The sequence below is a fragment of the Monopterus albus genome, unplaced genomic scaffold (assembly GCF_001952655.1).
Source record: "Monopterus albus unplaced genomic scaffold, M_albus_1.0 scaffold12.1, whole genome shotgun sequence".
Taxonomy (NCBI): Eukaryota; Metazoa; Chordata; class Actinopteri; order Synbranchiformes; family Synbranchidae; genus Monopterus; species Monopterus albus.
This window is the reverse complement of record NW_018127892.1, coordinates 3,400,432-3,426,061: the sequence shown is the minus strand read 5'-3', so window position 1 is coordinate 3,426,061 and position 25,630 is coordinate 3,400,432. Positions and strand designations below refer to the sequence as shown.

Here is a 25,630-nt window from a genome sequence, read left to right as displayed (position 1 = left end):
GTTTTATATTTTTAGTGGGTTATCTATTCTATTTATTGGTATGTGTGCTTGATATCGAGTGTGAACCGCTGCTGAAACAATGCAATTTCCCAGATTGGGATTAATAAAGTATTTCTATCCATCTATCTATCTAAATGCATTTATGGTACTGAGCATTGCCTCTTCAATCCATGCAAGTGTATACAACTCGAGTCTGGTGTACTGCTTAAAACAGTTTTGAATGACTATAAATGTCTCATGCATACCTTAACTACAGTGAGTTTTTGATGCAAGAAAATTTTTTTCTAGATGTTATCTGTGCTATGAATCATTATACTCATCCATGTGCTGTAAATTTTAAATGCGCATTTGTACTCGTTATAAATCTCCAATTGCAACACTGAAACTATTATGGCATTTTGTTTTCTTATGTTAATGGGAGATCATCACATACAACTTAAATATTCTAGAAGCATTATGCATCCCAAACCAAGGTACCATAACAACTGAAACATACAGTTACACCCCAAGCCAACACCAGCAACACAAGTGAGCTGCACTTGTGTGAAGAGGCTGACAGGTAGCTTGATAATTGGACAAATGCCCATTCCAGCCCCCTAGGAATGAGACACATCGACTATACATGCCAATTATCAAAGTCAGCTGCTGTGCTCACAGCAGGAAATGACATTGGAAATACATGTCATTTGTAGTGCTTGTCAAAGAAAATCTGCTTTACACCAAATCAAATGCGAACACCAGTCAAAGAGCAGAATGGTAGAGACCATTCAGAGTGAAATCTGATCAGAACTGCCAAACAACCCTTCTTTGAATATGAAGTTCTAGCTGGCTGAGACCATTACAAGGGCCCATGGCATGCTTTTCCTTGTTTTCTGACTTGTCTACAATGTTACAGTGGTGAATTAACATCTTAGACGTGACCTAAAGCTAAAAAAAAAATGCATACACATCTCGCCAACTCTCGCTCATGAGACTTTTTTCCTAACAAAATAAAGTATTACGGGATAGTTTAAAGATTTGTTTGAATGTTCATAATCTCCAGGCAGTTGCGTGTTCATTTAAGCTTGCCTGACATCCACCAGTGCCATTGTAAAAGTGGAATTTTTCAACTGCGCCCAGTTTTGTGGCTATATTTTACCTCCTGCTGCACGGTGACCAGAGGATGTGTAGAACAATACAGGGCCTGAGGTTACTGCATGTCCGGGAATGTTCACGTACAGGGACTCGCTGTTTTGCCCCGCGGCGGTGAATGATCAGCTCACCAAGGCTGGATTCCCCTGGCGCACAGTACCAGTTTGTTTTGACTGCTTGAGGACAGTGTGTCTGCCGCAAGTGATGTGTTGCTGGTTAACGATCCACGATTTTATTGTCAGTGCTACGCTACCTGTTGAAATTGATTTCAATACTTTGGGACTGTGTGTGGTCGTTCTGGAAGAAGATTCAATGACCACCGGTTGGATTTACCGACCCTGGAACTACCTGAAAGGGAGTGATGTTTCCACTACTCAAAAAAAAAAAAAAAAAAAAAAAAAAACAAAAAAAAAACGCAACTGTTTTAAAGCTCAAGAAGTTACCATGTCTGCATTATGCCAGTTAAAATATGGGGTTGCTCAATTACCCACTTTGTTTGGTGTTACACATCTCTTTTCATCAGTACATATACCGCTGTTTATAAATTAATGCTGTTGCAGTTTGTTGTGCTGTCCACTCGCGACAACACCAGCAGCATAAGTTGTGTGTGTTCACGAACTATGCTCTCGTTTTTAGGAAGAGGCTCTCAGGTTTTATCGTTCTGAAATAATTACTGACTATTTGGAGTTATGATGGGTGCAAAGCTAATCTAGAGGTACCCAAGATTAAACATTAAATGGCTGGAAATGAGCAAACTGAGCATGCCATGGGCACTTTTAAGTATACCTCTATGTGATCTTATTTTACAATACACTGGCCTTTTTTAAAGGTGGAGTTATTTGCCATGATACACCATGTAGCAGATAGCTCTTGGGTTGTTTGGCATTCTGTGATTTAAATTAAGAGACATCGGAGCATGGCCCATACTGGAGCGGGAGCCATGCTGAGCACCAAGAGAGGTGGTGGTTTAGTACTTGGAATTTGCCCTGGCTTCCTCTCACATTTTTAACAGAACTAAAGTTAAACTTTTGTTCTGGCAAAAGTGAAGATGGACAGCCAGGCTGGTTGGAAAGTTGGAAAAGTAAGAAAATATAGGAGGGAGCCAGAACCACTGATACCTTCAAAAACGGTCAACCATGCAGAGTGATGAGAGAACCCGATAGAATTGCCCGCCAAGCAGGTATACTCCCCAGCGTCATCAAAAGACACATTTCTCAGTTGGAGGATTTCCATTTCCTTGTCCGTGGTGTTAAGGCCAGCGTTCTAGAAAATAATACAGGAAGACGACCCAACAAGAGGCCCAAGAGGAGAAAGGGAACGGTAAGTAAAGGATTCTCAAAGAGAAAGGGGACAGAGGAGCGTTCTCCTCTTTGATCCAATACCATCTGCCCGAAAAGTACCATCAAGAGCCCCTGCAGAGGACTCTGTCAGGAAGAGCCCTTCAGCATCTGTTAGTGGAGGAGCTGGTTAGATTGAGTCTGCACTGCTGACCCCCACAATGGGCCACCCCATCACCACATCAAATACCTCAATCTCATCTCTACATGCAAGAGATGGGCAACATGGAAAACTCCACAGCAGAACATTACACACTCAAGCTCACACTCACACTCACACTTCTGCCAACTAGAAACAGAACAGGAGATCTGTAAAACATAGGTAAACAAAAGGAGGACAGCTGAAAAAGAAGCAGAGAGAGCCTGTGCGCTGTGCATGGAGCACTCTGAAGGGCAAGGGAGGAAGAGTAATAGAAGATAGCAGTAGAGGCCCTTATTAGGATGGCACAGCAAAGGCACAGGGTAGGAATGAGAATGGGGCCCAACAATAAATCTGAGACTAAATACTTTCAACTGTTCTGCTGGGAATTTTCCATAGTGTCATTTACAGTCAGGAGGGGGAAACGAAGGGAGGGAGGAGAGAAACAGCTGAGGTTGTCTTAAATTATATGGCCCTGGGTTTTCCAGGTGGTCCTAGAAGCACCTCCACTGTGTCATCCCTGTACTGTAGCATGGTGGTTACCTGTGGGCACATATCTGGTGACAGTCAGCCAGGCTGACTGATTGGCCTCTCCTATATAATTGGACACTTTACATATATACTCTCCGCTCTCCTCCTCGGTCACATTGTAGAGGGTCAGCACCTGAGCGTCCGAGCTATTGACCCCAGAATGCTGGAAATAAAAACAAGTCATGTGCTACACAAACAAAAAGAGTAGTAAACAGCAAAATTAAGTTCAAATTATATACTGGATGCACTTATGACTCCTTTTAGAGGCAGTACAGGGAATTTAAGAAAAAAAAAATGACAGCAATAACGGGAGAATAAACCAAGATGATGTCATGGGGTAGGACTAGATAAGTCTAACTTCATACTTAGCTGGGTATCAAACAGCAATACTTTTATGGCATCAATCAAATTATTTCAATACCATCTTATTTAAAAGTGCTTTTCTACATTTTTATTTACTGATATTAATGTTAACAGAACTTAAGGTTGTGGTAAACAGGTTTAAATTTTATGTTATGAAACTGCTTTGAGTGGAAAAAAATTCCAAGAAATTGAAAAATAAAACTGTGCTGTACCAAAATGTGTAGTGTGTGTGTTTTCCCTTTTCTTAAAATTGATTTTGTAAAATTCGTATTGAAAAAAAAAAAAGTATAGTTTAGGAACTGTTATTGAAGTCAAGGTATCGTTACTGAAATTTCTGGAACGATACCCAGCCCTAAAAACGGCTGATTTCCCTTAGCATTACAAAAACTTGTAAATTACTGTATTAACACACGCAGACTCCGCCTTGTTGCAGTAGTTCTGTTCAGAGTAAGCCCCTACCTTGAGGATACGGACATACGGTAAACCATCAGGACCAATACGGCTCCCATTGACTTCAGTATGCTTCAGCCACTGGATGTGAGGCTGAGGGTCGCTAAACACCTTGCACTCAAACTCCACATCACTGCCCACCACTGCAGTGCGATTAGCTGGGAGGCCAGCCTGCAGAATAGGCCTGTGTGGAGAGCGCTCTGCAACACAAAAGATACATAAATGTTTGTTTTGAGACAGTGAAGCAAACATGCAATATAAAAAACAAACACATGAGCAATAATTCAAGTACACATGACTGACTATCAAACACAAGGTAAATAAAACCCGTCATGATAAGGCTTTCTTACTGGAAATGGCGTGGGCTGATGTCAAACAAGGTCATATGTACAATTTGATCTGATACTGTGTAATTTCCCAAATTACAGGCCATAATTTCTCATATGAAGTGGCTACTTCCCCAAATACCGGTACATGCTGTTTGCCTAACTACTACGAGCTAATCACAGCAGATGGGCAAGCAAGTTAAGTGTCTCATCTGGAGCAGTTACTGTGAAATGAAATGTTCTTGCAGCTCATTTTGATGACCGATAACTCCTCAAAATAAACCTATGAGCCAAAAATCTGAGTTTCAACCAAGATGTCCACTGGGACTTAGTAATGCCAAAACTCTCCCTTCACTGAAGAGATCTCACACTAATCAGGCCTTAGACATCTGCAGAGCCCACGGTGCAACAGTGGCAGAGGAGTTCAGCTGACTTATAGGAGCAGTGCTGTAAAAAGGGAATCACAGAGCAGGTCCTAGAGGAGTACTAACATGTTCTGGTGCAAGACATTTATGGAATTGATACAACCTAACACTAGAGCTTCATGAATATTCAACAGGTGATTAAAGCATAATCAGGATTTCCTGGGAAGTTTAAATTATCAAAATAATTATAATTAATACTTACCCACTACATCTAGCTGGTAGGTGTGATTGATGCTGCCATGCTGGTTCTCCACCACACAGGTATAGTTTCCCTTGTCAGAGGGAACTACAGATTCCATGATGATGGTCCACACGTGGTCACGGACCTAAACATTTATGAAAAAGGCAAGGTTATTGTAGCTAGCATATAGAACAGCACTTTGGCTCAGTGACATAGGTTAATAAGCATTAACTAACTTCTCCCTCTAATTTTTGACCGTTGGAGTCAAAACAAACTCCAGCATTATCCCCTCCTGCCCAGTCTCTGAAGCTACATCATATGTGATCAAGACAGAGTGTAGCAGTCAGATACAGTAGTGCAGCTGTAATAACCACCTCCAGAACTAATGCATACAGAATATAGAACCCATGGTTTTCAGTGGCATTGCAGCAACACAATATCAAATAAAGAGGTTTACATTTTAGCGATATGCATATGTACGTCTAACATTGTTTGTAGTGAATCTATCTGCAATAGCACAAGAAAATTATACAGAGGAATGTTTATTCCATGTGATATTGATACAGCACTAATGTTCCAGCTACTATTGCACTGAAGAAGTGCAGTGCAGATTTTAGCAACACTGCCCAGAAAGGGGTAGATATAAACATAAGGCTTGAAGATAGCAGAGTGGGGTGGGCGGGTTTAATACAGCAGTGAGAAAACAGACAATTCTTTACTTATTTATCTGAATTTGTGCTAAATCTTAGTTAATGCAGCTTTAACTAACATAAATGAGGCCAGAGGTGAGGTAATACTGGCAACAGAGACAGAGGTAAATTCCACCTCTGCATTTAACTGCAAAAACTTTCTCCATCTGCACGGTCATGAACCACATTTTGTTCATTTAAAAAAGTTCAGTGATACGTGATATGATAACATAAACAGCAGATCTTGGTCCTACTCAACAAAGACCACAGGAAAATGGATATCTACAGTATCTATATCTCCCAACATATCTTATTTGCACCAACTCTTTTTTTCCTCAATGTTATAATTTTTCTTCCATAAATCTGTCAAGATTGGCAGTGTGTGATTAACCAATAAACCTCTAAGGCAATGGCAACATCAAACATGCATATACACAGACTGAACTATACGGTTTCCCTCGTTTAGCTCAAAACATGATGAGGGAGTCCAGCTGCCTGCTGCCAGATGTGTTGTGCATGGCTTCATATACATGTGGCCTACATTATTCCCTCCCTCCTGCATGTCTCCATGCAGACTATATTAACAATAGAAGCCTGGCCATAAAAGGAGGACAGTGGGAGAGACGTCCCCAGTCGCTAATGCAGACCTTTGCACCTTCACTGACAAAACAGCAGCCAGATGGTCAAGTGTGCTGCCTGGCTGGGTGATGGGCTCAGAGGGGACAAAGGGAGCAGGCAGCTGAGAGGAAACTCCTAAATGTGTCCCAGCTGGGGAAGGAGATGGTCTGAGGATGCACGAGACAAGGTTGGACTAACTTATACTTTGATGGGAAGAACAGATGCAAGGATGGAGGTGGGTTATTTCTTCACCTCTGTGAACATGCACACCTTTGGGACAACTGCGACCGAGTACAATCCATCTTAAAGTACAAAAAAAACCAAAACAAAACAAAACAAAAAAAAACTACAATATCTATGACTTCCTAATACATAATCACCATATTATATGTTGGCTGAGGCGGATGTGGATTAATACAGTGACTGGCTTTTATAACTTCCCCGTAGGAAATGAGTGCTATCACTGAAGCTCAAAACAAATCTTTAGAGCTCATGATGTAATTTACATTATATGATGGTCATTGAAACCAGTACATAACAGATCTAGCCCACACGGCTCACCTGCCACACCTCCAAGTAAATCCAGAGACTGGTTTAAACGGTCTTAACTATTATAAAGTCAGTTTATCCGCTTTTAGCATCACTTTTGAATACAGCCTGTCTGGAAAGAGTAAACACACCACACATCACAGATAAGGCCATATAATGGTAAATTTAGAACTGCATGGATGCAATTACAGAAAAACAATGCACTGATAACCAGAATGAGGACAGCAAGTGTTATACTCCATCCAGTCAGATGGCTATGATTGCCCACCTGGAGGTATTATTACTATAACAAAACATTCATTTTTGTGGCATAGGGTTTCACCTTATATTGTTTCTCAGGTCAAATGTGAAACCAGTCTCTGCTTTTCACTCGCAGAAAGCATTTCTTTCTCCAGAGGAGGAGGTGGGGTCTAATGTGGAGATGAGATCAGTAACATCTCAACTTGATGGGAATTGGGACTGAAGTGATGCAAGAAGAAAAGCTAAGGAGGGTGTAGTACCATTAACAAGAGGGGAAGGGGAACACATTTTCTAAATATTTTTATTATTTACCTTGAAGCCTCCAATGCGGTGGTCCCTCTTGAACTCCTTGCCATTCTTGTACCACTTCAGAGTGGGAGTCGGGTTGCCGCTGGCCTGGCATCGAAACTTCACCGTCTTACTAGCTGGGACAGCATGGAGTTTTTTCTCCATTTTTTCTGGATGAGCCCATTGTGGAGCCATGGCTTAAGACCAAAAAAAGCAGTTAACAGATGAGTAACAAATTCGTGTGTATTATAATGGAAAAAATGGATTTTCTAAAACTAAAAACAGCACACACAACTTTTTATGTATCCTAAACCTCATTAACAGGACTTGGCCGTACTGGATCAGCAAGAACATGTAGTTTCTTTTCAATTAAACAAAATCTTTTTTTTTTTTTTTAGATGCACTGGCTTTAAAATGTCCTCAGTTAAGTAAAGTTGTGTTGTGCACAGATGAAATAGAGATAAAGCTTTGCGAGCCAGACTACAAATTCAAGGTCGGCACGCCTCCCGTTCTTGGCAGCCACAGGACAATGTGGGCAGTAGTAGCCAGATGATGTAGCCCAAGTGTCTTAATTGCTCTACAGACAAATTAGACGACATCTAAGGTTAACCACGCTTAGTCACCGCAGCTGTCACTGTGGTAGTGAAAACCCTCTGATTCACAGTGAAATCATTCACTCAAACGTGACCCACACACGTGACCCTTAACTGAATCATACAGCTCTCAAATTGTTGACCATTCATGGCAATTACTAATCAGCCTGGGGCTTTCAGTGGGTGAGTAATGGCCATTTGCTGCACAAGCATTAGTAATGTGAAGGGCACACTTACGGAGCAGTTTCTGACTGCCCAGCAGTTTGGCTTCCTCTGATGAAGACTCTTCATCTTCATCCTCATCCTCAGATGACGCCAGGGTATCAACTAGAGAAACAGAAAATGATTGCAATGCCAAACCCAGTTCCTTATGTAGTAATCCACACAGTATTTTGTCACTGACAGACAACAGAAACAAACAAGGAGCAACACTTCAGTGATTTTTTTTTTTTTAATCTGAAAAACAGCTGTACGTTCTTCATGCAGGTATACACTGAAAACAAAGGCCAGTATATACAATGACACCATTTAATGACTACCGTCTTATTTATACAGAAAGATTAGAAAAATGTGACTATTCAGTGACAAAAATAACAAAATACTTTAAAGAACAACTACAAACTAAATTATCTGCACTGTTTCTACAACTTTACCTGTGACATTGAAGTAGTCGCTGTGGTTGCCGAAGGTGGTGCATGCATACAGACCAGAGTCGCTCAGCTCCACAGTCTCAATCTCTAGCTGGCCATTGTGGATGCGTGTGTGTTCTCCATCCACTACAATGACATGGTCTTTGGTCCAGCTGACAGCATGGAGGGAGTCCCTGACAGAGCAATTCAGATCCAGACGGCCTCCAAGATAGAGTGTGAACAGCTTCGCTTGCGGTTGCACAGACACTACAAAAGGAAATGCAGGATATGATTACTCAGCTCAGTAGGCTGTTTAATAAATTTTATGTAGTTATAAGCATAATAATATCCACAAACACAAAGTTTAGACCTTTGGTAAAAGCTATGATACATGTTACATTCATAATAGGACAACCACCAGGATTATTCCTACTCAATAAAACCATCATATTACAGACTGAACAGATAGTAACTGACAGGGAAATATTCAGAGCTCTCATTCAAAACAGGGCTGTTTCTGTAAACACTTTAAGAAGTACTTCAATCAGGGCACAGGGTCCAAAAGACAGCAGAAAACTCCTTCCCCGATTTCTTCCGGCACACTGCCTGTCTAACTGCTCCCCCAAATTAAATTGAATCCCAAATAAGGCAAGGCCCTATGATCAGGCAGGCAAGGAGCTACTTGGGAAAGGAAGGTGAAATTAAATTAGAGGAATGGAGAGAGGGGAGATGTCTCAGAGCTGAACACCTGAGCCCCCCTGTTCTAAATGACAACATAGCACACAAGGAGGAGGGGGTAACCCAATTATACTTACGTATTGTCCGTCACAATGGTGTTTGTCTAGTTAGAAAGGTAAAGATCGTCAGTGGCCAATTCGCTTGACGACCTTGTTCTAGAAACACACTTTCATGTCAAAATGGTACAAGAGGTATACTTCTCTGCTTACTTTGAGAACATAATATTGTGGACAAAGGCTACACATTATTTTCTTGCTTGTCAATTAATAGTTTTGTCTATAAAATTTCAGTGAAAAAGTGAACAATATCTATCACAACTAAAATTTCTTGTTTTGTCCGACCAATACTGCAAAACCCAAAGATATAAAGTTTACAACGATATAAAACAAGCTGAGACAGGCAGGAGTCACTCTTATTTGAGAGACTGGAATCACAAAGGTTCATAGTTCTGCTCAAATTATGGAAAAGATTAACTGATTATCAAAACAGATGCTGAAAAATTTTGTTGATGAATTGACCAATCAACTAATTGTTTTCAGTGCAAATCCACAGAACTCCCCTATGGCAACACTATGAAGCAAAATCTCTTTAAATTTCACTTGTCCCCTTTCCTCATTTCCGACACTGCTCCTCCGGCATTATAAACGAGAAAAACTGAACAAGATAATCAAATGCAATAGTGGTGAGCAATCCTCCAGATGAGATTATGAGCTGTTCTCAAATCAGTCTGTGTGTTTGTAAACACCTTTTCTCACAACAGAAAGTACATCTACACAGTATAACCTCAGGACAACATCAGCAGACCTGACTAATCCCTCCCACAGTCTCAACAAAGGCCTCCTAACAATAAAGGGGAAGAGGGAGCAGGGAGAGTGAGCCAGCGAGCATGTGCACAGGAGGGAGCGAGACGGGGCCTGCAGCGGCAGGTTCTACTGCCAGTTGCTATGGTGACCCCACTTGGGCCTAGTAAAGGTATTTCCTGGATCACATATGTCTGACAGGCCCTTAATCCCAGCAGGAAAAGGGGCCAGGGGGTAGGATCAACTTTCTCCTCAAAAACAAAACTGAAGGGGGAGAAGCAGAAGAGGCAGCTCTCGAACCTGGAGGTAGCCTTTAACACAAGGTGCCTCCGCTGTGTGTGAGGGCCTGCTAGTGTGTTTCTGTCCCCGCCTTCTGAATGGAGATGCCACTGATAACACTGTGTCAACATCCCAGCTGTTAGCCTGACTGTAGACATCATAAAAACCCATAAAAGCTATGAATTCTGCTTGTAGCTTTGCTGGAGGCCAGTCAGGATCATTTGTGCTTCTGTGCCAACCTATTTAAAAATGGAGTACAACACAGTCAAATCAACCCAGCCTAAGTCTAACAAAAAGAAAAACCTAACTTATTTTGAATAATTAAGTGGGGAAACATGTACATTAAACTTTATCACTCAGTCCAAGTATTTTCAGCTCTTCACATGGAGGCAAGTGCCGCATTTCCAACATAACATTTCCTTTGAATTCGAGGATGTTTCACCTCAGGTAATCCTCCTGCCACAGTCACTATGACTGGATTAAAAACCATATTTTCAGAAAGCAACCCATGTGGAATGGTCTCTCAGATGTTGCTCCAACCATTCCGAAAAATTGATTGACATAATTTAAAATTGGTGTAATTATATAAATGATGAAAGGAATTTGGTGAAGAAAAGAGTAAAACTCCAATGAGTTTTTAAACTTGGGTTAAAAAAAAAAAAAAGCCCACTAGTCTGTAAATTCAAGACAAACTAAGAGGAAGACTTGGCGCCAGTCTATGGAACCTTGTCTGAATACAAGATAGGAAGCAATATGCTGCGTGAATGACTTCTGGGATTTCCTGTACTCATTGCAGTCATGGTTGAATGCAGAAAAGTCAAGCTGGTTCAGACTCTGAGGTGGCACACAGAAAAACAACTATGGCAAGTTTTCTGTGCCGATTTGGCCACACCAGAATGAAGGGGTGGGTGACATGTAGAAGGGATTGATAAGAAACAAAAGGCATAAATGGCAGGAAGCAAAAAAAACAGGACAAATGCCTATTAGCAAGCCCAGAAAAGTTCCCAGTGAATGTCCCTGCTGAAAGCACTGCAGCGGAGGAGCTTTTCATTCCTAAATGAGCTGCTGACAATCAGCATGATTAGCACTTGGGAGCTACAAGGATTGCTGTGCCAGTGCAAAGTAGTTCCAGTGTCATTCAAATGGGTTCAGCTACATTTAGCCTGATATTATGTCTTTAATGGAAAGACACAGTAAAACCAGGACCTTTTAAAAGAAGAACTTTAACATGTTCTTTTACTTCTGTTTGCTCTACTCTAAGGTTCACTTTAAAAAATTCCTATAAAATTGTTGTAACACAGACTAAGGTAATCCGAAAATACCTTTTGAATAATTAAAAATAATCAGGTTAAAATAAAAATAATCAGGTGGGCCATTTTATTGTTTGTGCAGTGGATTGTTGCTCACATTTTGTACATGAGAAATTCAAACTCAACTGATGTCAAAATGTGTCAGCTTTACAAATTCTGCCTCTTATATTATTTTACACATTTACTGTTGAGATCAGGTTCACTGGTTAACCTCCGCCCCTAAATGAATTTGGGGAATTTTATTTATTTTTTTCTTTTTGGAATTTTGTTTCTCCTCCCAAATTTCCTGACCACATTTACTACATGAACATTAATATCCATCAGGAAAAAGTTAACATTAATTTTTTATCTTGGCTCTAATGTGTGCAACACCGGTGAAGCACCTATGAGACGACATACTGACCACAAAGGTTTATCTACAGTTACTGTCACTTGTCTTCAGATGGGAACATGTGATATAATTTTAACCATTTGTCTGTTTTCTCATTTTATTTTTAAATTGTAGCTACTATTTTCAACGCTGTATCCATGTTTTATTCATAAAGCAATCTAAACATTTCAGTGAAAGGAATCTTGTGCACCAATGTTGAGTCCTGAATCTCTCATGTGATTATTTTTTACCATCGCTATTTAAAAGCTGCCCCCATCACAGGGTCTATACTAAAACATACGTTGATTTACTATGTTATTAAAAAACAAAACTGAATATCCTTGTTCCATCTGCTCTCAGAGAGTCAGCAGAACTTACCCCCCCCACTCATGAATAACAGATTCTCTAGCCCTACATTAAATTTGTCTCACAATTCTGACCCGAGCTCTTAACAACAGAAGCTCGTATCTTTGGTATTTTCGTTGGCGTCCTCATAACTGATAAATAGTGCCCTCCTTCTTCGACATCGGATGTTTGTATTCTTCTGGTTTCACACCAGTCATATGATCGAAGGTCATCAAAACGCCCACTCCAGACTATACGCCGCTTTCTCACATGGTCGCACTCGGACATTAGATGACTACTTTAATGATCCTGAGGGAAATTCAATATATGAGGACTTTGTACTAGGGGAGCTGGCAGGGTAACGTCTTAATGTCCGGGTGGACTGACTCAGACATTTATGTTTTCACATATAGCTCCTCCAGGTAATGTTCAAAGCTCCAGTGCATGTCTGAAAAGGGCTTCTAAGAAGTGTTCTTCTCAGATTTGCAACCAAATCTAAAGAAAAGAATCGACATTAACTCTGAACAATACAGAAATAGCTTTCTGATACTTCATTATCACACTAATAAAAAAAAAAAACCTACACAGAACATTTTATAACAAATGTTTAGCTGAAAGATCACGCAAAAGAGACGCTTCAGGGGACTGTAATTGATTGATTGTCCCTGTAGCCCCTACAGAAATTCAATGAACTGAATTTGTTCAGAGTATTCTTTTGTGAACAAAAAAAAACAAAACCTCCATGACAAACAATGAAGCATACATAAAACATGACCATTTCCATATAACTATTTTGTTTTCCTAACCCAAGACAAAAGGAATGCAACCAAATGCTTCTGCTGCGATTGTCTGTCGACAGCTGAAGCCATCCGTCACCCAGCAGGGGAGCGGGGGGGAAAGTGAAGCATTCCCAAGCTGAAGTCAGCAGGGGAGCAGGAGCAAAAAGCACAGAGGTGCATAGACAGTACCTGGCCATTTGGTGATTAAGAACTGGGTGGAGTGTAAATGCATCAGACTTCCCCACCCCAGTGGAAATTTATCACTCACCTTAGAAGATAAACATTCTCCTCAGAAACCTTATCCTTGAGGATAAGGGAGGGCTCAAAGTAGCATCTTCTTTCCTTTTTTCAAAAAAAGCAGCCTAATTTATAGCTTCCCTGGCAGTTAACTCCTCTCTCAGTGACAACAAATACCTTTTCATTACAAAGGAGGAGAAGAGCAGGGACTGCTGGGTAGTGGTGCTGCCCTTGGGCTACAGATGGGAGTCATTTACTCCTCCCTGTCCCACTGTTGGCTTAAACACACCCGCGCAAAGTTTATTTTAGGGCTTACAGCTCAAGAGACCCTCTTGCTTAATTACTCTAATTATAATGCTGAGCTTTATCATATTCTTTTGCTCTGCTCCACTCCACTTCCAGCTGCAGAATGTAAACATCCAAACTTATCTACCCACAAGTCCAGGCAGCAATTACACTGCTGGACTGTATCCAAGGGACACATTTTTAAGGATTTGATTTCAGTGCTTCTTTCCCCTTTTCAGAGCTGGACTTGTGTAACAGTTAGACAAATCTTAAAGCTGCACCACCAAGTCTAAGAACAAAATTAATTCATTATACTAAATCTTCATCTGCCAGATTTGTCAGGAACCCAGTTCACATACTGCAAGCTCAATAGCACTAACTGGTTTAGTTAAAGATGTCAGTAAGGGAAACACTGTTGTACTACAGCTGATGCAGTAAAGTGCTTTCAAACAAGAGCCCTTTTCAGACATGTACTGGAACCCTGAAATTCTCTAGATATTATGTGTGTGAGAACGCAAATGTCCAAATCAGTCAACCTGGACCTTAAGTGGACTTTACTCTGCCAGCTCTCTAGTACAAAGTCTGTGTAAGGTCTGAGTGGGCCTGTGTGAGAATACAGAAGTGTATAGTCCACATTATTCACACGAAGCTAGCAGGCATGTTGATGGCGTTCTATCACGTGACTGCTGTGAAACCCGAAGAATACAAACATCTGATGGTGAAGAAAAAAAAAAAAATCATTTACAATGAAGACACCCAGAAAATATCTAACTGGAGGAACAACGTGATTCAGGAACTTCTGTCATTAAGAGTGGTGCCAGAATCAGGCAAAACAAGAGAAGTTGATTATGACCAAATTACAAATTGGCCATGTGACTGCATCATGTCCTGTCTTCTGTGCGCTCCTACAACATAAAACAAACTGAGCATTTCCAGTATGCGAGGACATGTCCCACATGGACTACCTCCTGCTCTGAGCTAAATGTGTGAAAGGGCAACTCTCAACAATGTCTGGGCCCGATTCCATGGATATAGTCCAGAGTTCATGTGTGAAAATGGCTAAGACCAGATTCCGGCAAATACAGGTGATGGTGGAACACTGACACTACAAAGAAGAAACTTCATCAAAGCCGGGAGTGTGTTAAGATTACACTGCTGTACAGAGAACAAAGCTCTGATTATCAGTGGATTCTTTCTCAAGTCAAGTCAGACTTAGGGCTGGGTATCTTTCCAAAATTTTCGATTCGGTACCAATACCTTGACCTTGGTACTGGTAATAATTTTTTCGGTTCCAATTTTAGAAAGAGAGAGAGTGAGAGAGAGACAGACACACACTAAACTACACTACACTACACTTTTTGGTACAGAGTAGTTTTATTTTGAATTCCTTGGCATTTTTGTGTACTCAAAGCATAACATAAAAAGTTAATTTACTACAACTGCAAGTTCTGTTAAGATTCACATCAATAAATAAAAATATAACTGAGCATTTTTTTGATGCTCGATGGTATTTAAGCAATTCGATCGATACCCAGCACTAGTCAGACTTAGCTTCAAACAGTAGCCTGATGTTTAATAAGGGCGTTTTCACATTTAGTACTTTTTAAATTAACCAAACTTCAAGCAGACCAACAAAAAGGAACTCAGTTTTTTTTTTTTGCGTTCACATTGCGAGTATACTTGAGAAAGTACTCTTTTCTCTTTCTGGTCTTTCTGGTCCACTTCAGCTCTGATTGGGCCTTAGTTCTCTTTCTGTTCACACTATACTCTGGAGCTCTCAGACTCCTTTGGCATGTGGCTTTCATGTCAAAGTCTTCTCTACTTTATCTCATTTCATTGCATGTGGTAAAGCACTTTTGACAGTTTTTTTTCCCCCTTTCACTGCAGTGGGGTCCTAATGAAGCCCCTCACTCATACGAGCTGAAAACTGAAGGAAAACCTTAACGTGTCTGCGCGTTGTGGACAGTTGTATTTTGTGGCAGTATTCTTTGATCCATATCTGGCAAAGTGCAGTAGTTTCTTCCTTGAACCAATTTACTCATCCATATTGGTATAATTTTTAACAGCACTACCACTAGTACTGCTCATCTATGTGGAAATTAAACAAGCAATAAGAATAATGTTAAAGTTTTAAAAAAATTAATAAAATTATTGCTTTATTTTCTCACATTTACCATTAACATTCTTGAGTATCGAACTGCAACAGTGCCGTTTTGAACAAACCACTAGACTAGTGAAATGTAAAAATATTGAACACAACTTTTTCCTTTGACAGTACTTTTACTGTGAGGTGCCTCCAGCCCCCAGATCACTAAGAGGCATGGCTTTGTGTGTCTGCTAAGGTTGACTGATGTAATTTTCATCACGGCCCCAGGTCCATGAGGGTCTGTTTAGCAAAAGCCACACCTGCTCACATGCCACAATGTCACTGTACATGGACAGAAGGCTGACCCATGATCTGAAGTATGAATAGGAACACATGCGCACCCCTCATCCTTGTCCATACGAGGATATGAGCAAAGCATAAATTCCTCTTAAATCCGACCCTACTCTAAGTACTCTCATGTGAAACTGCTGGCTAATGGTTAGTTTTAATCATTAACCCCCATTCCTTTAAGTTAGATAACGCTGTGAGCGGGTTAGGTATTAGGCTGCTAGCATCCTATATAATATATCTGGGCAAGGAGAGATAAAATTTGAACTTGTCAGTGGAAAACTGAATTTCTCTATGATGAAATGTCACTGATATTTTGACAGATTGCGTTTCTGCTCTTACATGCAAAAGGTTAGAAGCAAACCTGGAGCACTTTGTGTTCACAATGTACATATTAAATGAACCGCATCATAGACTTGAAACAAACGGAACTGAGACTATTCATTTAAATTTCATTTCAGAAGGGTCCGAGTTCATTTGGAGTGTTCATATATACATGTAAAAGGCTGACCGACTGCTCTAAGTCTTTGTAAGGGCTGAAAGGGACCAGGTGTGAAAACACCCTAAATCTGCAACCAGATTGAGAAAGAAAGAAAAAACAAAAAAGAAACCTGTATAAACCATCTTACCTTCATCAGTGTTGGCAGGCCGGCACTGGGTCCTTAAAACTTGGGCCAATAAAGCCAGAAGCAGAAGTATACTTTGCCTCATCAGCATCCTGCTGAGGGAGCTACAACTCGTGGGCTTTCTGGAACTCCATTCAGACTTCTGGGGGGGGGAAAAAAAAAAAAAAGCTAAAAACAAATGAATACATGACCAGGTGAGCAAGCCTCATGGTTTCATAAGTCTAAGTAAAGCAAACCCGCAAAATCAATTCAAGGTACAAGTTTGTGTGTGTGTGTGTGTGTGTGTGTGTGTGTGTGTGTGTGAGTGTGAGAGAGAGAGAGAGAGCGAAGCCTGCTTGGCCTATGCTGGAGGAAAATAAACTGATGCAAGAATAAAGCCAGGCCAATTAAGATCCTCAGATCACCATTCCTCAAAACAGATACAAACCAGTAGAAATTTATTACTAATGACAGTCTGTACTTGTGATAAGTAAATTCCTTACTGGTCAAAAAAGAAGAGAATATTCTGTACGTCTACTAGGTTCAAGGTAGGTATTCAGCATGTAGGCCTGCTTGTACAAAAACACTGATAAGAAACAGCAGAGCTCCAGGCTCACTCTGATAGCTTGAACAAACAATGCTCAGTTCTTAGGCATGAAACATTGTTGTTGTTAAAACTTTAAAGTAACTAAAGGCAGAGCTCATAAAGACTGTCATCACACTCAAAGTGATGCCATGTAAACCTACAGCTCATGCTGCTGGAGCAGGAGCTGAATGATGAACAGTACCCTTCAAAAACAGGCACAATGCAGTGAGTGACCCTCACATGCACATCTGCTTGCATCATCACCTCTGCAGCATCTGGCCACAGAGAGTAAGTAACACTTACCCCCATAGCCCCACCCCCACCCCCTTGAGAAAGGTGTCTGAGGCAAAGAACTTATGGGCTGTAGCCTGTTACATGACACCTGTGTGGAGAGAGACCTCCAGGCCATCATTTCCCCACTGAGAAATCTGTCACCTAACAGCTGGTTTTGGTCCTCAAGCCCAAAATGACACCCCTGTAACCATTTGTTCCCATGCTTGGTTTTTAAGGTTTGTTTATTCTCCTTAGTTTAAGCCTGAGAACATAGGCCTTACCTGTGAATACAAAGTTTGAATCCAAAATATCACAGTCCATTCTGTAAAACAGAAATAACTTTTTCACACAAAATCATGTTCAGATGCAGCTGGGGTTTCATTTAAGAGGCAATCACTTGTGTGTGCATTCTTCCCTGAAAACGTCATTGTGTTCTCCTCAAAACCAATTCAGTTTCACTTTCCAAGAACAGTTTAGTGTTCGAGCAGCTGAGCTGGGTCAGGAGGGTCCACAGAGGATAACGAAGCGTGGTCATCGCCACTCTGTAAGCAGTGAGTCAGTCATTGGGAGGGCTCCAGCAGAGTGCTTCTGCTGCCAGACAGAAGGAACCGCAAAGAGCAGCAGACCACATTCCCCAGGCCCTCATCACTACAACAGCAAGCAACAACTGAAAGAGGAGGAAGTAGCTTCTCCAAAGTATGACACAGTGCTTTGTCATACTCTGCTCCCCTGTGCGCAAGAGTTAAACTTACAATGTGTCTTACTATCCACACAGAGTGCTCATCTGTCTCAGCAGAGAATGACCCACACATCAACACACACTGATGTTACTGACTGATACACAGTCACAAGAAACAGTAGTGGCACTGTTTGTAATTTCCTGAGTTTTCTTTTTTTTGCATAAATTGGTCATGAAATATGATCTGATCTTCACCAATGTCACATATATCAACAAACAATATTTCTAAGCTGATAAAACACAGTCACGTCTTTATTGAACACACCCACTAAACATACAAAGTGATAATGGAAAAAGTAATGGCAACAGTGTTTTAATACCTGGTTGAACCACTTTTGGCAGCAATAACCTCAGGCAAGCACTTCCCGTAGCTCTGGATTAGACCTGCACAACATTGAATAGGAATTCCCTATCATTCTTCCTCACAGCTTCAGCTCAGCCATATTCTTAGGATGTCTGGTTTGAATGGCTCTCTTGAGGTCATTCCACAACATTTCTGTTGGGTTCAAAAGGCAGATTTAGTCTCTGAAGCCATTCTGTAGTAGATTTTCTTCGATGTTAAGGCTGATTGTCCTGCTGCATCAACCGGCTTGTTCTGAGGTTCATCTTGCAGAAAAACCACCTTGACGTTTTCCTGTAGGATACCTTGATAAACTTGGGAATTCATTTTCCCCTCCACAATGGCAAGCGGTCCAGGTCCAGAGGCTGCAAAGCAGACCCAAATCATGATATTCCCTCTTCGATATTCCACTGCTGAGATGTTTTCATGTTGGTTCACGGTTCTCTTTTTAAGCCATACATAGTGCTATGTGTTCTTCCCAAACAGCCCACAGGACATCTGCCCAAACTTCAGGCATGTTGCAATGTTGTTTTTGAGAGCAGTAGCTTCCTTTGTCCTGCCATAGACTATGTCATAACTGTTGACTGATGAATATCTAAAATCTTAGAGATGACTAACCCTTTCCAGTTACATGCAAATCAACAACTCTTGACTGTAGGGTTTATAAGATCTCTTTTTTTTATGAGGCATGGCTCACATCACCTGATGCTGCTTGTGAACAGCAAACAACACCGTTTTAAGTCAAAGTACTGTAGTTCTAAACCACACCTCCATTCTTGTTTCATTGATTGGACTCCAGGTTTGCCAACACCTGACTTCACCTTATGTTTAATGACATCCGAAGCTTCATGTTGCCATTACTTTTTTCCCCAACATCACTTTGACTGTTTAATGGGTGCATTCAATAAAGACATAAAAGATCATGACTGTTTGCATTTATTTGTGACTTTGGAGAAGACCAGATCAAATTTCATAACCAATTTATACAGAAAACCAGTAAATTGCAAACAGTGCCATTACTTTTTCTTGCGACTGTAGATTGGCTTAGATTTAAATATCTGTTAAAATAAAATGTCCACATCTGTATCTATTTGAGACCTATTGTGTTAATTTCATTTTCACTGTAGTATTTATTTATAGTTACTATTAGAGCTATAAATTGTAACTACAAACTGGCCAGGCAGCTGCACCGGCCAATACTGGCTTATCACAGATAGATCAGTACCATTACATACAGTGTATATCTTTACTGTGTACTGCATATCTTTATCACAATTATTTAAAAAAACAAATAAGGATATGTAAACTGGCTGTTTATGTTAAAAAAGGGGGGCTGAAAATCTGTATTGTTATGGCATTATTTCATTTTTAACTGCCAAATGCTGATATCTATCCTGGCCTCAAAACTCCATTAGGTTGTGGGTTCATTGTTTCCCATACACTGACTTATTTGTGGCAGGCTGCCACAATGTCAACATTGACTGCCACACATTGATTTAAAATATGTAGGTTAAACCTTAATTCAGTGTAGTGCTACAACAGGTTTTGTGTTGAAAAGTGTTCCCCTGTCGAGATACGTTTCCCCTGTTCCATACTTGGTTTCATGTAGTGCCCCTTCAGCGGTTGTGGATAATGTTAGAGTTCAGGTTATGGGAAACAGATTGACACAACACCAAGTGTAGTGCATGTATTCTCTCAGTCCTTCCATGCCCCGCTCCATTTCACTCTCTCGCACACACAAACACATGACGATGGACCATCTGTGAACAACTCCTTCTCTCCACGTTTGTTTTTTTTAACCAACTCTTCTAGTATGTCATTAACAAGCATGTAAGGCTGGCCAAGCTAACATCAGAATAGAGCTGTTGCTGAGGTTAGCACGCTGCATATTGCATGGATGTATATGGACTGCTCTGCAAGTTGATCAAGTTAAAGCTAGTTCATAAATTGGTGCTGATTGTCTGCCCCTCCGTCCAGGGGAATATCGAAAAACACAAGTGGGAAAGCGGATCAGTGTGATTAGTGAGCCAACTGATTCATTTTGAATATTTACTGGCACCGGTGAAGCAGCAAAAGAGGGTCAGAAGAGATGGCTGAAGAGAGAGATGTAGGAAGAGGGCAGCAACTAACATACAGCAGCTGCTGCAAAAGACCCAGCTAGTGCAGGAGGGGTAGGTCATATGAATAGCATAATGGGAAACACTGGGGTTACAGTTAATTTAATAGCCCAATTTGTATAATAATTTATTTCCATACTACTCATCAAAATATAGTCTCTTTGCTGTCATTTTCATGTCTCTGTGCTGGCAACAGGAGCTAAAGCATTTTCCAAATCTGCATAGTTCTCTGAACTTGTGTTCTTGCAGACTTGTAAAATGTCAGTCACAGCCCAAGTACTTTCCCCAATTCAAAGTCTGCATTCAGCCAAGTACACAGCAAAAAAAAACAGAAGTGTTCTTGCTCTGCTGAGAAATAAAACCAATGTGCAAATGCCAAAGCCTGCAGTTCCTTGAAGGGCCACTTGAGGCTAGCTCCAAAAGGGAGTCGGTCCCCATAAAGCAGGGCTGGCCAATTCCAGTCCTCGAGGGCTGCTGTCCTGCTTGTTTTCCCAACTATCCCTGCCTGACCTGCTGCTGATTACCTGGCTCAGGTGTGTTCAGCCAGTCAGAAGCTGGAAGATACCAATTCACTGTGGACTGGAACTGGCCACCCCTGCCATAGGGTCTCATGTTAAATTGCCCAAATTTACAACAGAAATAAACGTTTACAGCCTGGTACAAAAAACAGTTTTGGTCTCTATAGCCATAGCCAATTTCCTTTTCCATGACAACTGTATGGGAGGTAAAATATTTTTTAATAACTCACCCATTTAAATTATACTGGGAGTAAAAGTTACGCATAATTAAGGGAATGGCCACTTTGAGTGACAGGCAGGAGGGTTCTGCCATAGGTGGCTATCCACTAACTCTCTAGAGAGCTCCTCTCACACTCTGCTTCTTTGCCCATTTTTTGGATTAAACTTAACAGGCGGGGTGAGCTTCAAAACTGCTCATCAGAAGACCAATGGGTGACGTCATGGTGGGTTTGTCCAGGTTCAAGGTTGTTTTTTATAATTTTTCAGATGAGAAAGCAACCACAGATTAAAAATATGTGATTAGTTTATCAAGTAATGCCGATTTGGATATTTGCTCCAATGTTTTCAAAGATGCCAGTACCTGCTAATAGACCAGCTAGCTATGATTAGCAACTACAACTCTGTGTTAGCAAGGATGCAGGTGTTCCAATTACACGAGAGCACTACATCGTCCTGTTCTCAGGATCAAGAGTTTGTGCTTAAACTTACCAAGTCCGAACTTGGTGTACCAGGTATTGAAACGCCCATTATGTTTTCAGGTTGTCCATCCCTACGATTCTTGTGAATGCAATATGTCAAGAACACCTTTCTTCAAATTTGGCACAAATAAAGTGTAAGTAATTCACGAGTCACCTAATGTGTATTCATAAATCAAGACATCTCTCAATTGCTTACACACCTTTTTAAACCCCTCAAATCATTAAGGGCACATTCTGAATTAAAGCAATGACAAAAGAGACAACATGAAGAAAACCGGCACCCAAATACATCTCAGACATGTGAGTGCTTAAATACTACAAACCTTTACTGAAGCTTCTTGACTGGTTCTGGTGGATGAAATTATCTGTATTCACTTAAAAACGTAACCAGATCTGCTTATCGACTCACCAACCAACAGATAAATCTAAACCTCGAAGCAGCAGTAGATTCAAACTACCAAGACCAACATCTACGCATACATATACAGTATTTTGTGTTACATTGCACCTTGTAGTGTGCACAGCTTTCCCACTTTTTATTTTGAGATCTTTCATTAGCAATCCTTATTGGTCAAACTGTTGGTGAGCCATGACAACACACGTTGCACGCCAATTTTCAGGAAGCAATTTGGCTTATAAATTTATGAAAGAAAAGTAGTTTAAAAAAAATCTAAAACAACCCTTAGCTAATAAACTGGGAATGCCCAGAAAATAAACAGTGTGTAGAAATCTTACATTTGAAAAGATTAATTTAGTGATTTTCTGCATTCCAACACCTGCAGGCTAGAGAATCACACATTTGGTAAAAATCACATTTTCTGCACTCTTACAAGATAAAAACATTGGACTGAAAATTAGGTAAGTAAAAGTAGTTAAACTGAACAAATTAGAAACATGCAAGATGCATTGAACTTACTTTTCTCATTATACAAAAACAACAGTTAGAGGCTCAACCCATAACATGGCCTGGACTGCAAGCTAATTACTGTTCATTGCAATTCATGCATAAAATTCCTCAGCTCCCAAATTCTGGAGCCCTCTTCCCAGTTAAATCTGCACTTTTAGTCTGCACAAGGCTGCAAACCCAAGGCTCAGCAAACATAAGAGCATAAGGCCATCTCCCAAAGCTAGTGTTTTCATAAAAACAGACGCTTGTGGGGTTTTTTTCTTCACAGATGCACAATCTGAATCAGTGCTTCTGCACAGAGGGAGATCAGGTGTCAAATGTAAAGACAATGTCAGGCCATCTGACACTATGTCATTTGGTTAACACTTCAGTAGGCATGAGTGCACATTTTCCCCAAGAGAAATTAAATCAAGAAACAAAATTAACCCTGGAGATGTGACTAACATGCATTTAATTCTATCAGCCTAAAACATCCCACAACACACACAGAGACAAAATAACATGAAATCCTAAGCCTGTAGAAAACAACAGCGATATCCGTCAGTGAAAAGTGACCACAGTCTACTTACCAGTAAAATTCTCACTCACCCAAACTACATTTCTTGATTTACTTGTAGTAAATACATACAGCTCAAGTGACAATAATTCTGCTGCAGGGGAGCAGCCTAGTAAATTAAAGGGCAGGACTATGCCTTACCTCCCATTACATGGCAAAAAACCACTTGTTTCCACCTGGTGAACTCCCTGTGGACGTGCTACTTTTCTAAACCATCCATCGGCTCCCTCTCCCATTGTAACATAACGTTTAGAGCTATACATGACACAGACTAGTCCTTGCAAACCCAGACTTCATGACAGATTTAGCAGTGATGGACGTCCTGAGGGAGTTAAAGGTAATATACTCATTGCGGTTTGGAATAAGTAATTTGCCCCATGATTTGAAAGAAATAAACATTGCAACCTGAACCTTGCTGGTTATGTTTGATAGCTTTGTCACAGCATGAATGTTAAATGTGACAGGTCTTAAAAAAAAAAGGGGAGGATGCATATGGAGACACCAGGATAATTTTTGTAGAGATTCAACACAGCTGCAAGCAAGACAATAAGGCATCTCAGAGCCATTTATCCATGAAACCAAATTCGATTGCTAAAAAGAATTACGTTAGTTGTAGTTTAATACATCTGTTTTCTAGGTTTCACTCTTGATGTGGGAAGTATTTACTCAGGTAGTTAAATTATTTAATTTGATTAAAGAGGCCTGCTGTGACTTTAGACAGAAGACCAAAGCAGTTTTAGCAGGATTGCAGGCAACGTCTGGGCCTTGTGCTTTTACTGTTTATATGCTTTTCAATACCAGCATGGAGGAGACTGGGGTGTTCGCTAGTAGGCATGGAAAACACGGCTTTCTAGTTTAACGAGGGCACGGAAAATCATTTTCTAAAGAAAAAGGTCAAAAGCCACAAATTGGTGTTTGCCAAATTAAAAGCCACAGTTCTTTAATTGACTCCATTTCAGAAGAAGAGGCTGATCAATCAAATCACATCACAGCAATGGGGAGCAGTAGCTGACCCATTTAGCTCGTAAACACGCAGTAAAGTGAAGCTAAATCAAAGAGTGAAGGAATAATGAGACACCAACTCACCTCACTGGCGGGCGGCTGCGAGGCAGGCAGTGTCGGTCAGACGAGGAAGACTCCTGAGCTGAGATTGGATGTAGAAAAAGGAGAAAAACACCCCGAAAACTATATATCCACACTTAAATTTGTGTCCCGTTAACGAAAGTCGCTTAATCCAAGTTATCAACGTTTAGCTCACAGGTCAGATGTTCGCCAAACTTGTACGACAGAAGAAAATAAAGTCCCTACCACAAACCCCAAATAATCAATGAAGTGGAAAAAAACTTCCCAAACTGGTGTTAGGCTCGTCAGTTTTTAAACTTCAACATTTGGCCCCGGTGTCCTTTGTGACAACCGTCTTATCAGACCCAAAGAAGATACGCGAGTACAACCTATGAGGTAGCTTCGGGTAGTTAGTCCCTTTATCACGAAACGTTTCGCTCGCGATTAAATTAAGTCTCCTCACCTCAGAAAACTGTATCCCAAAGTTGTTCAACTCGCTCACACTAAATTCCCGGTGGTATCTGTCGTTCAGTGTCGTATTAATTTACAAAATAGCGGTACTTAAATCAATCCTAAAAACTATTTTTGGCCATTCCTGGCGACAACATGCTGTTAAACAACGAGAGACCGAGCTGCACCAAACCTCCCCCCCTTAAATCCGAGACTATGCCCAATCTCCGGACCATTGTCAAGACGGTGAGAGTGAGCGGTGTGACGGTGAGGCCACTTCCTGTCTGTATATCCAAAATAAAAGCCAGCGTTAACATCAGCGCGCAAACTGCTTGGATATCAATACGAGTTTTAAAAATTTTAATGAGATTAAATAGGAAATTTAGTTAATTAATTAACACAGTTTAGTTAATTAATTGTTAGAGTTAAAAAAAATTACCATTCCCTCAAATTGGAAAGTAAATATTTTAAATGTAAATGTTTTGTTTAGCCCTGTTTTGGTTAGTTCTTACTTTTACTTGATTTTACTATTAACCTCATGTCGCACAGAAAGACACTTCATCTAGAAATACTGTACACCATTTTACATCGTCAATAATTTTTACACAACATACATAACCTATTCATTGCATCATCTGTTACATATACGTTTTGCTCCAGATATAGGCTTTTTTTCCTGAAAGTGCAGCTTTTATTTTGAATATAAAAAATTC

At 40.5% G+C, this 25,630-nt stretch overlaps 1 protein-coding gene across 6 annotated transcripts in view; it reads right to left on the bottom strand.

The window, feature by feature from the left end:
- Positions 1 to 25,173, bottom strand: part of fgfr1a (fibroblast growth factor receptor 1a) — a 32,249-nt gene extending 7,076 nt beyond the window's left edge. For 3 of the 6 annotated variants that reach the window (XM_020590446.1, XM_020590449.1, XM_020590450.1), the window contains exons 1-9: positions 24,931 to 25,173; positions 24,492 to 24,549; positions 16,696 to 16,834; positions 8,514 to 8,756; positions 8,098 to 8,187; positions 7,292 to 7,464; positions 4,905 to 5,028; positions 3,961 to 4,151; positions 2,250 to 2,394 (exon numbers count right to left, since the gene is read on the bottom strand). In XM_020590446.1, coding sequence (XP_020446102.1) covers positions 2,250 to 2,394; positions 3,961 to 4,151; positions 4,905 to 5,028; positions 7,292 to 7,464; positions 8,098 to 8,187; positions 8,514 to 8,756; positions 16,696 to 16,783 — 1,054 coding nt within the window. In that variant the 5' untranslated portion in view covers positions 16,784 to 16,834; positions 24,492 to 24,549; positions 24,931 to 25,173. The other 3 variants (XM_020590451.1, XM_020590448.1, XM_020590447.1) reach the window with 3 other exon arrangements.
- Between the last annotated feature and the right edge of the window lie 457 nt (positions 25,174 to 25,630).